This window comes from Meles meles, chromosome 17 (genome assembly GCF_922984935.1).
Source record: "Meles meles chromosome 17, mMelMel3.1 paternal haplotype, whole genome shotgun sequence".
NCBI classification, from domain to species: domain Eukaryota; kingdom Metazoa; phylum Chordata; class Mammalia; order Carnivora; family Mustelidae; genus Meles; species Meles meles.
In genome coordinates, this window is record NC_060082.1 from 9,899,540 (window position 1) to 9,912,464 (window position 12,925).

Here is a 12,925-nt window from a genome sequence, read left to right on the forward strand (position 1 = left end):
TATTTATATATATATATTTGGAATATATATATATTTATATATATATATTTGGAATATATATATATATATATATATATATATTTGGAAAAGAAAGTCTGGTGTGACGTAGGGTCTTCTGTCACTCAGAGAGACTTTGAATTGGATAACAACATTGAGTGGGACATTTCTCAAAGGCATAAGCTAGCAATTCTAGGAGGAAAATGATCTTGCACTATAGAAAAAAATTACATGACAAGAAAAATCTGATTTTCTACTAATAAATTCCCTGATACAAGACACAATGCCAAGAAAAAGAATTGCGGTGATTGGTGCTGGGGTCAGTGGATTGGGTGCCATTAAGACCTGTCTGGAGGAGGGACTGGAGCCCACCTGTTTTGAGGGAAGTGACGACATTGGAGGACTGTGGAGATACGAGGTAAGTTTGAATACACTGTGCTTCCATATTGTGATGACATCTTTTCCATATCTGGGAAATAGGAATGCAAAGATTCAGCAGTAACTTACCCTCAACTACTAGCCTAATAAATATTATTTTTATTAGTGCCTGTACGTATACTTTGAATTGTAATCCTTCCTTCCCCCAAGGATGATACTCTGGCAGTCCTTCCTCCTTCCAGAGTCTGGCTTCCTGAAGGAGAAGCATGTGCTTGCTCTCTGCATTGTCTCACCCTGGGTCATGTCTCCACCATCATTACCTGATGGGTATACCAGTGTTTCCAGAAAGCTGCTCTCACTGTTATAACCAATCCACGTTGTCAAATCAGATGAACCGGCTTTCTGGGGGATCTAAAAATGTCAAAAACTGGGCGCCTGAGTGACTCAGTCATTAAGTGTCTACCTTTGGCTCAGGTCATGATCCTGGGGTCCTGGGATCAAACCCCGATTGGGCTCCCTGCTTGGCGGGAAGCCTGCTTCTCCTTCTCCCACTCCCCCTCCTTGTGTTCCCTCTCTTGCAGTGTCAAATCTCGGATGTCCTCTGGCCAGGACTCAGACTCCATGGAGCTCTGTTGTCAGAGAGAAAGCCCCATCCTCCTCTGTTTATTTTCACTCTCTGGTATTCTAAACACGTTTTTCTTCTCATGTCCTTTTTGTGTTCTTTCCATCTTTTCATATTTTTCTTTTTGTTGCCCCACAAAATTATTTGTTCTTTTAAACCATTTATGACAAAGTATCTTATCTCTTAGTGAAGGTACTGGAAAAGCAACTTTACTTTCTTTTTTTTTTAAGGTTTTTATTTATTTATTTGACACAGGGAGAGAGATCACAAGTAGGCAGAAAGGCAGGAGGAAGCAGGCTCCCCACTGAGCAGAGAGCCCAATGTGGGGCTCGATCCCAGGACCCTGAGATCATGACCCGAGTCAAAGGCAGAGGTTTAACCCACTGAGCCACCCAGGCACCCCGCAACTTTACTTTCTTTGAAGGAATTCATCCCGGGAGCCTCATAATTTGTCAAAGGAGTGAATTTTTTAACTGCTATTCTTGTATCCCTGTATACAAGAATCCCTGTATTCTAAAAGACAGGGAACGTCCTTTTTTTCTCCGTAGGAGAGGACTGAGAGTGGCAGGCCAAGCATCTATGAATCTGCCACCAGCAACACTTCGAAGGAGATGACAGCCTACAGTGATTACCCGTTCCCTGATCACTTCCCCAACTACTTGCACAACTCCAGAATCATGGAGTACCTCAGGATGTACGTGCAACACTTTCGCCTACTGAAGCACATCCGGTTTCTGGTAAGTGAGACAGGGAGTCTCGTGGGAGAGTCAAGAGCCAGACCAGAGTGAGGGGCAGTAAGGCACACCCGATCAGGCTGGGAGCTTAGCTCTACAAGACCGGAGCAGTCAGCAGGACCTTCCCTCCTCACTTCCTTCAGGAGAAAGTCAGACGAATTGGTTGAAACTTGAGACTATGCACCTGGGGTTGACTCACCACCAACTACATTTAGGGTCACGGCCGGGGACACACTGGCCTCCATCTCTACTTAAAAAAGAAAGCCTTGGTAGGGAAGCCAGCTTCAAAGAAACTCTCTCAGGAAACCTCAAAGGAGAGTAGTTATAAACAATATTACTCAATGAGACCCAAAGCTCTCGGACAGGAAGCAACCGGGAAGAGAGGCCACAAGTCCAAGTCTGTCTCATCCCCAGTCGAAGGTGTGCAGTGTGAGGAAGCGCTCCGACTTCTCTTGCACGGGACAGTGGGACGTGATAGTCAAGGCCGCAGGGAAGCAGGAATCCTATGTCTTTGATGGGATTATGGTGTGCACCGGCCTTTACACCGACCCCTTCTTGCCACTCCAGAACTTTCCAGGTATGTCATGTCATACTGAATGCTCAGGCACTGGTGATGTGGAGTTTTATCATTGCTGCTTATTGTTATTTTTGAAGAAAGTTTATAACTCTGAAAGTCAACTTATTTTCAAAATCAGTATTATTTTTTTCTGATGTAAATGCATGCTCTTTCCAGGTCCATTTGAATAATGCATAATGTTATAAAATTGAAAATTAAAATTACCAATATCCTATCACCATGAGTCCTGGGCTATTTTAAGAGAAAAGTGCTACATCATTCCACAACTGGAAAGCAAAATGTGGGAATCTCTTTGTGTTGGTAACAGTTTGGAGTAAACACGGAACACCCGGCTGGCTCAGTTGGGAGAGTATGAGACTCTTGATCTTGGGGTCATGAGTTTGAGCCCCACACTGGGTATAGAGGTGACTTAAATAAATAAATGAGAACTTAAAAAAATAGCTTCAAGTAAATAGTGGGATCAAAGCAACAGAAAATATATTAAAATTTAGCTTTATTTCTGGATGTATATATATATATGCATAACATAATGACTATAAATAGCCACGGACACGTCTTAGAAGCTACTGCCATGTTATTCTTTACTATCTGGAAGCTTAAGCACCTTGCATATAAGGAATGGTGTGGGAATGATTCACCTGCCCAGCACCTCCCTGTTCATCTCTAGGTACAGGACGTACACTCGGTCTTCTCAGAAAGGACTGAACTTGAGACTGCTTTGGAGCTCTAGGGAAATTATAGACTCCCCCCACTTCCATCATTATGAGTGTCTGGTTCCCAGTGTTTGAGAAGAGAGAGAGGTTAGAATTGGTCAAGAGAAATCCATTAGTTGGTTAGTTAGTTAGAAATTTAAATATTCCTGTATTCATTCATTCAACCTTCAGTCAAGAAATACTCATCCAACACCAATCGTCCAGAGGCTCAGTAGAGAGCAAAACGGGCAAAACTTCTGTGCCTGCGGAGTGCGCATGCAGGAGATGGACACAGACCCGAAAATGGGATAAACGTGTGGCAGACAATGACTGTGGAAAAGGTGGGGGGCTTTTAAGGATGGAGGTTGAGATGCAAGATCAGATAAAGTGGCCAGGGAAGGTTTCCATGAGAAAGGGACATGTGAGCAAATGCCCAAAGGAATTGAGGGAGTGGGGCAGGTAGGGGGAGAAAGCACACCACAGAGAAGGAAGAGCAGGTAAAAGGGCCTCGATGTGGGAGTGAGCCTCACAGGTCGCATGTTGTGGGAGCGGAAGGGGTGGGAAGGAGATGATGTCAGAGAGTGAACAGTGAGCCATGGTTTTCACTCTGGCTTTGACTCTGAGTGAGGTAAGAAGTGTTAGAAGCTTTCACAGAGAGGAGAGACGTGCTCTAATCTGCTCAACAGCAATGTCCAGAAGAGTCAGGGAACGAGATGGAAACCTGCACAAATGCAGGTGAGAAATGGTGGTAGGTTGGAACCGGGGTGGTGCGGTGGGGGTGGGCAGTGGAGATATAATGAAGTGCTCAGATCCTGAGTAGATGTGAACATAGAGATGATAGAATTTGCAGATGGACCAGATGTGAGATGTAACAGAGAGGTGTCGAGGATAATTCTCAATGTTGTTGGTTGGAGCAACTGAGTTGCGGTTTCCGGAGACAGGCAAGACTCCAGGAAGAGCTGATTCTGCCTGTATGAGGGAGGAAGACTGAGGAGGTAACAAGGTAACAAGGTTGAAGAGATGTTCGTTAAAAATGGGAGAGGGTGGGCTGTGATTAAAGATACTGAAAGAAGAGCATTAAACCTATTTCTCAAGCACTATACAGGAACATTTTAAGGGATCCTTATACCATTTCTATGAGCTAAGTGAAACCATTTCCATTTTAGGCATTGCAAATGTCACTAGTAGAAAAAAAGCTGAGATCTGTGCCTATATTGTTTAACCTAACCCCCCGCCCACGCCCCGCATTTTGACCACAGGGCGAAGGGTTCGTTTTGGAATAGAAGAGAAATATTTCCTCCTGGGGAAAGGAGACAGAGGAAAGATGGATGAACACACAGTAACTTTCAGGTGTTGAGACACTCCCTTAAGATCTTTGTTGTTTGGTAAAAATGAGGAAAAAAAAAGGTTGTCTTCAAGAAATGAGAGGAATTGCAGTGGGACCAAGGGGAGTGGAAATACTGAAATAGACACAATAAGAAATTTGATGGACTATTGAACTTGCAAAGATGGAGTTTGGGAACAATTATATCCATGCCAGGAGCTCCCTAGGGGAGGATCGAAGAACTACTTCCAAAAGAAACCTGGAGTTTGGGATCAGATTCTGTAGGGAGAAAGGAACAGGGTAAGGACTGATCCTCAGTCAGGAGGGACTAGAGCTGTTCAGCACCACAAGAGGAACAAATGAAGCCCTTATGTGCAGACCCCAGTGCTGTTTAACGGATGAAGTGCTGCAAAATCAACCGGCTTTTATGACTTTGGTATACAAGGTTTCTGTTTAAGTCAGAGCATATTTTTAGGCAAAAATACAAAGTTCCTACATTCTCTTAGTTTCAGATCCTGGTGGGTGATGGTGGAGCATTTGTGCCCCGTTGGAGAGCAGAGTGAATAGTGCTGGTGGGAAGAGGGTACTTGGCCCAGGAAGAGATGAAAATATCCAGACAAGGATGATGCTTGAGTTGGGAAAGCAAGACAGGAAAGTAGGTCCAAAGCAGCAGTTGTAAATGACAAGAATGAAGGATGAGGAAGATGTACTACCTAAATGGGAGACAAACTCTTCTTTGAAGGTTTGGCAGGGTTAAGTAAGCAAAAAGGTAAGTAAGTAAAGAACACAAATAAAGTAAGAAGAAGACAGGCATTAGATGTCTGAGTGTAAGCATGGAAATTGAGGTGTAGAACAAAACTGTATGAGGATTTATTCTGTCGGAAGACGGGCAGACACGGTCCACAGTCCAGCATTTGCAGAACAGTGAAGGGGAGTAGGATGGACTTTGAGTTCAATAATAATCTTTAAAAAATAATGTGAAATAATGACCAAGGCTTGAGCAATGCTTTCTTGCCCACAGGAATCAAGAGGTTCAAAGGTCAATATATTCACAGTTGGGAATACAAGAGTCCAGAGAGATTTCGGGGGAAGAAAATCATTGTGGTCGGCATTGGGAATTCAGGAGCTGATCTGGCGGTTGAGCTCAGTCACGTAGCTTCACAGGTTTGGTTCCTACAATTTTCTTTCCCGAGATGCATCCTGCCCAGCGCCCTCTGAGATATTAACATTGCATGAAATCTGTCAGGTGTACCCATACACTGCTTCAGTCCTGGTTGTTAATTACCTCCTCACACTTGCTTTCTTGGTGGACATCTCGGCAATACATTTTAAAAATGAGAATGGAATAAAAATTAAAATTTCAAACTTTATTGACCATCATATGGTTTATTTTTACCAGAAGGTGTAGGCTTCGCCAGCTCTGCCACTCGTTACAAATATGAACGCTACCAGAAAACCACTCTAAATCCCTTTATTTTTCACTGACATGACACATGATACATCTCCCAACTCTGATTCCTTCCATACTTAGATTTCAAGGGACACCTGTTAACTAAGTATTCTAAATTCTGTAATATAATTAGCAGGTAGATGGTGTGTGGGAATGTGTTGATCGCTAGCCCTCTTGCATCATTGTGTATGTCCAGAATTTGCAATGTAAGAGATGTCAGGCTTTAAACACTGCTTTGGAGAAAGCATAGGAAGGATAGTGAGTGAGATCCAGAGAATGGCATGTGGAGCTCCCTGGAACTAGGGCAACCAAGTCAGATGTGTCCATTTGTATGAGTGTGTTTGCTTGTATCTGTTGGTCTATCTGCCTTTGAGAACAAGTCAATATAGTTGTTATCCATTTCTCAAGAGCCAAATGAGAGACATCAGAAAAACCGGGAAAGGAAAGACCTACATTGTGAGGCATCTGTTCTTCATTCATTTGCATTCTCTCCTAGGTGTTTCTCAGCACAAGGCGGGGTGCATGGATTTGGAACCGGGTCTGGGATTATGGAATGCCTGTGGACACTATTCTCTTCACTCGTTTTAAGACTGTCCTCAACAAATGTTACCCTACATTCTTAATCAACAGATGGGCAGAGAATAAATTAAACGCTCGATTTAACCATGATGTTTATGGTTTGCTCCCACAACACAGGTATGTCTATGATTTTTTTTAATATTTTATTTATTTGACAGAGAGAAATCACAACTAGGCAGAGAGGCAGGCAGAGAGAGAGGAGGAAGCAGGCTCCCTGCAGAACAGAGAGCCCGATGTGGGGCTCGATCCCAGGACCCTGGGATCATGACCTGAGCCGAAGGCAGAGGCTTTAACCCACTGAGCCACAGGCGCCCCTGTCTATGATTTTTTAAAAGTTTTTTTTTTTTAATTTATTTGAGAGACAGAGATAGCAAGCATGTGAAGGAGAGAGCATGAGCAGTGGGGAGGGGCAGAGGGAGAGAAGAAGCAGACTCCCAGCTGAGAAGGAAGCCCAATGCAGGGCTCCATCCCAGGAGCCTGGGATCATTACCTGAGCCAAAGGCAGATACCCAACAGACTGAGCCACCAGGGTGCCCTTGTTCTAGGATTTTAAAAGAAGTAATTTTGCCTCTGCCTTAGTTAAATATTTTAGTTAAATATTTTCTTTTTTTTTATTTTGTCAAAATGTAATCTGTATTTATCTATATATCTGTCTATCTGTTGCGAGGTTTAAATGTGGAAGCACATAAAATTGACTATGCGTACAGCCTACATAAACTTAATAAATATTTCTGAGTTCCTACCATGATCAAATAGGTATCTGGATACTGGGAGTAGAAGGACAAAGCCAGGTAGTGTCCTAGCTCTTGCTGGGCCACCTTTCTAGTAGGGGAGAAACCAACTGGTGAAAACATAATGCAATTATATGGAGTGATACATGGTATGAAGAAACAGCAAGCAGAGTTGGGGAGAGGAATCTTTTTTTAGATGGGGTGTCTCTGGAATGCTTATATGATGAGAGAGCCTTTGAATGGGGACCTAAAGGAAGTGAGGAGGTGAGTCCTGAGAGAACATCTGAGATGAGAATCACATTCTAGGCAGAAGAAGCACCTACTTCAAAGGCCAGAATGAACACCCTTTATTCAAGGAAGAGCATGGAACCCAGTGAGACCTCTGGGAGGGGGGAGTGGCAGGAAATAAGTTCAGAGACATAGGCAGGGGCCAGGTCACAGAGGGATTTTTATTTTTTACTTTGTTTAAGGTTTATTTATTTGAGAGGCAGAGCACCAGCGAGGGAGGAGCAGAGGGAAAGAGAGAATTCCAAACACACTCCCCACCCAGCGCACAGCCCAAGGTGGGGCTGGATCTCATGACCATGACCTGAGACCATGACCTTAGCCGAAATCCAGAGTCAGAACTCAATCATTTGAGCCACCCAGGTGTCCCCAGAGGGATTTTCAGGGCTACAGCATGGACATGGCTTTGGATTTCATTTTTAGTGACATAGAAACTCATCAGGATGTAATCCTACATTTTAAAAGGATCACTCCTGCTCCTGAATGGAGGAGAAATGGTAGGGAGTCAGAGTGGAAGCAGGGATACTACTAATGGTCGGTAAAATTTATAAAAATGGTGTGCAGGTTCTCAAAATAAATGGAAATCGGTGTATGATCTGATTTGCTGTTCTAGTATGAACACTTCCACCAACTGCTTTTAAAAATCTCTCCCCCAGAAAAGTGCTTAAAGAAGTGAGATATTAATATGATCACCGGTATAAACTTACTGGCCACATTTCAAAATCTTCTCTATGCTTATAGTAAGCGTCAAATGAATGTTATCGACATTCTAATAAATACAGGATGTTTATTCAGTGAAAATTCTGAGAAAGTATGGAGTCAAGGAAATATTTTACAAAACAAAAATGTCAGTCTTTTTTTTTTCTTAGTCAACTAAAAAAATATTTAAAGTATTTTCTGAATTCAACGCCTTTCCAAAAAGACATATTAATTTTCCTGGATTTCCATTTTTATTCTTCAGATTTCTGAGCCATCAAGCTACTTTCAGTGATGATCTACCCAATCACATAATATCTGGAAGAGTTCTGATAAAACCAAACGTGAGAGAGTTCACAGAGACGTCCGCCATCTTTGAAGACGGCACAGAAGAGGACCTCGATGTTGTCATTTTTGCCACAGGATATACTTTCTCTTTCCCCTTTTTGGAAAATAATCCAACAGTACTGGACAGCCAGCGCTCCATGTTTAAATTTGTCTTCCCTCCTCAACTGGAGAAACCAACCCTGGCTTTCATTGGCATTCTCCAGCCAGTGGGAGCCACCATTCCCACATCAGAACTCCAGAGCCGATGGGCCGTCCGTGTATTCAAAGGTATGTGCTGACCTTATGCATGTTTAGAAAAGATGGCCATCCAGATAGTGTGATTTCAGAGGCATCGCAACGCTCTTCTGCTGCAAAACATAGCTTGAGGTTAACCTGTACAGTATCTGAAATTGTGCCACTTGAGATTTGTTACTTTGGGATTCGATCGCTATTTAACTTTTAGGATTCCTGTATGAAAATGAAGATTTAGGGCACCTGGGTAGCTCAGTGGGTTAAGCCTCTGCCTTTGGCTCAGGTCCTAGTCTCAGGGTCCTGAGATCAAGTCCTGAATTGGGCTCTCTGCTCAGCAGGGTGCCTGCTTCCCCCTCTCTCTGCCTGCCTCTCTGCCTACTTGTGATCTCTCTCTCTGTCAAATAAATAAATAAAATCTTTTTTTTTTAAATGAAGATTTAAAAACCGTGACTTTACATATCAACTAGTGACCAGTTGTTGGCCAAGAATTCTTTAGAGCACTTCAGGACAGTATATAGTATAGGAAGTGAGGGCAGTAGAAGAAAGATCTCAACCTAGAGTATAGACAGGAAATAAAGACCTTTGATAAACCCAAGCATAAAACTCAGCCCCTCCATGTACTGGCTGCATGATCTTGTCATGTTCCCTGACCTCCACAGTTTCCTCATTTATAAAAATGGGAATATTTACATATACTTTGCAGGGTGGTAAAAGTTAATAATTAAGCACCCTGACTTTTATGGACATTCAATAAATATTGAATGAAAGATTAGCCACTGCTGTTATAACTACTATTATTATTTATTATATCATTAATTCAAAGGTTGAGAATGAATTGATGAGACAGATTCAAACCTTACCTTTATGGGGGCGCCTGACTGGTTCTGTCACTGGAGCATGCAACTTTTAATCTCAGAGTAGTGAGTTCAAGCCCCATGTTGGGTGTGAGATTGCTTAAAAATGAAATCTTTAAAAAAAAAAAAGGAAAAACAAGAACCTAACTTTGTGAAATTATGTCAATCACATTGTGATAATTCTGCTTATTTGTTTCTCCTTTAAAAAGTCCCCTATATTTTCTGGAACATTCTGTATTTCTCGAAATATAGGATGTCACTCATCAAAGAAGTGAAGGAGAATTATAGGAAGGTGTCTTCCATGAGTTAAGATGGAAAATTAAGATGAAATCTCTGTCCAATGACAACAATCAGAAGACAATGAGTCATTATTAGTAGATATAATATATATTTGTAAAGGAATTCAAAACATAAATCAACAAGTGTAACTCACTATTTAAGGGACACCCAGCATGAATACTCTGGTAAAGGGACTACACACACACATTACTTTGTGTCTTGTCATTTCGGTGCAGCTCCCTTCAGTCCATCCTTCATTGTGAGCTTTGAGGTCTCCACTAGTCAAGGTGCAGACTCATTAAAGGACATGCCTTTACATTGAATGCCTGATTAAACAATGAATGGAGGGAGTTCCAGAGTAACTCCTGGATCCATCTCCCCTAATCTTGTACTAACTCATTCGTGATGTTTTCTGCCAAACGGATTCTCAGGGTATTCATCTTCTTTCTTTCCTAGGATTGAACAAATTACCTTCGGTGGGGGGCATGATGGATGACATAAGAAAGAAGAGGAAAAAAATTGAAAAAGAGTAAGAAACTTGCTTCTTGGTGAAAGTCAGTTGAAAGCATTTAAGTGGAATGGTTTGCCTATCAAGTATGCTCTGTATTTTTCTCATCATAGAATCTGAGTGTATTTGCCTAGATGAGATCTCAAATATCAATTTCATTTCTTCTTAATCGAGCATAACATAAATGTATGGAGTATGTGTGGGAAGAATGGATACAGAATAATCCAATGTGGAAACTTCAGAATTTTGTTTAAAATTCTTGTAATGCGATGTAAGCATACAATTATAAGTTTATGTCATAGTATAGCCTTAGAGGTGCAAAAGTGTATGAAATGCAAACATGAAATGAAGGGTTGTTCACTCTTCTAAGGACTTGGAAAGATAAATCAATGTGAGAAATGAGTTGGCAAATCATTACAGAATCCAATTAAAATTCTGACATGAAATCAGAGGCTTGTAGGTTGTACCAAATCTTCTTAATTGAAAATTACTCTCAACCATTGGGGTTGGAAATGTATTTCTATGCAAGAAATACCTGTTGAGAATCTACCACGTGGACGTCACAGCTTGTTCTCTACGATCAAAGGGTTCATCCTAAGAAGAGTCTGTTATCCAGGAGCTGTTAAAGAAGGTCGGCCAAGAACTGCATTTCACTAATACTAAAAATGAAATTAGTGTCACACCTACCTGAATAACTGGCCTGTATAATTCATATTTCCCACCAGTTTACTGAAATGAGACTATATCCTGAATGAGAATCAGATGCATGGCCAAAGTACAGAAGATTTCAGAAAAGAGTATCATTAATATGACAAAAATCTTCTGAACCCCACCTATGACTATCCAAGACCCCGGCAAGGATTTGAGAGTGAAAAATACACTGTGTGAATATTGTGTTAAGAACCCCTGAGATGGGGCGCCTGGGTGGCTCAGTGGGTTAAAGCCTCTGCCTTCAACTCGGGTCATGATCTCAGGGTCCTGGGATCAAGCCCCGCATGGGGCTCTCTGCTCAGCGGGGAGCCTCCTTCCCTTCCTCTCTCTGCCTACTTGTGACCTCTGTCTGTCAAATAAATAAATAAAATCTTTTTTTAAAAAAGAACCCCTGAGAAATTTTCAATAGCTATTCATTCTTTCTCCTGTGGATTATTCCCTCATACAAGGTCCACAGATGTTTAGAAGAAATTGTGCTTGGAGGGTTGGGGGTTGTCATCTGACTTGCGGTTGTTTATTTTTCCCCCCTTCTGATTTCAGATTCCTGAATAACCCTCGTGACACACTCAGAGTGCAGTACGTGGATTACATGGATGAGATGGCCTCTGAAATAGGAGTGAAACCCAACCTGCTCTCACTCTTCCTGTGGGATCCGAAGTTGGCTATGGAAATTTTCTTTGGACCGTGCACGCCTTACCAGTACCGCCTGCAGGGACCAGGGAAGTGGGCTGGGGCCCGGAGAGCCATCCTGACCCAGAGAGAGCGGATCATCAAGCCCCTGAGGACTCGCACACTCACCCGTGACCAACCTCCGTTCTCTGTGCCATTTTGGCTTAAAAGTGCCTGTGCCGCTCTTCTCTTTGTTCTCGCTTTAGTCATTATTAAAGGATAATCCCATGATTGTTAGGACATTAGAGGCTAACAGTAACACACACTAATTAAGAGATGGGCATGTGCCAGTATTTATTCCTCAGTTCAGACCGGTCCAGTACAATAAATGATCTGATAACTCCACAATTTCTCATGTAGAAGTATTTTGGCCAAATTGGAGATTTCTTCAACAGAGACTTCAAATGAAGTGGCTTGTATGAAACTTGCTTTGGAAGTGTATAGTTAATTTCCATAACGGGACAGATGTTCTCCTTTACACCAAGTTCTCCTAGGCCCGCCCTTTCTAGTAAACACACGGCTTGTCAGCTGTTGGCAATTGGCAAATTCTTAGTTTTGCATGGAAAGCATAGGCTAGGAAAAAATATCTCTTCAAACGATCTTGAATAGCTAACAACGAACAATTGTCTTTGTGAGAAACCTTCTCTACTAGGGTCACGTTCTATAGAATTATGGATATTGAGGTAACAGGTTACTTGTTCCCAGGTTATGTCAGGTTTAGGGGATGGAGAATGCTATAGAGGAAAAAAGAAGGAATAATAGAAGTCAGGAGATGTTCATAATTTTGTTTTCTATTAAAACAATTGAAACATTGAACAAATTCTACAGTAAACATACAAATTCTATAAAAACATTCACGAGAATGTGAAGAAGAGACACAAAGAAAAAGTCGTAAACATACATAGTTGTGGTGAAATGATTACCATAATCAAGGTAATTAACACATCCATCATCTCACATAGGTTCATTTATTTTTTTAGGTGAGAACACCTAACATCTTACCCTTTTAGCAAATTTCAATAATATTATATTCAATACAATATTTAATAATTTAGTCATATAGTATTATTACTATAGTCACCATACTGTACATTAGGTCTCCAGAACTTACTCATCTTATAACTGAATATTTGTTCCTTGACCAACATTTCCCCATTTCCCCCAACCATGGGCCCCTGGTGACCACTCTTCTATTCTCTGTTTCTAAGAGTTCAACTTTTCATAATTCCACATGCAAATGAGATCATGCAGTATTTGTCT

At 41.7% G+C, this 12,925-nt stretch overlaps 1 protein-coding gene across 1 annotated transcript; it reads left to right on the top strand.

Moving 5' to 3' along the window:
- The first annotated feature begins 280 nt into the window (after positions 1-280).
- On the top strand, positions 281-11,971 carry LOC123928308 (flavin-containing monooxygenase 5-like). Its single transcript, XM_045983410.1, has 8 exons — positions 281-415; positions 1,546-1,734; positions 2,146-2,308; positions 5,346-5,488; positions 6,271-6,470; positions 8,331-8,680; positions 10,234-10,306; positions 11,537-11,971. Exons 1-8 carry the CDS (start codon positions 281-283, stop codon positions 11,886-11,888), a joined length of 1,605 nt encoding a protein of 534 aa, XP_045839366.1. The 3' UTR covers positions 11,889-11,971.
- The last annotated feature ends 954 nt before the right edge of the window (positions 11,972-12,925 follow it).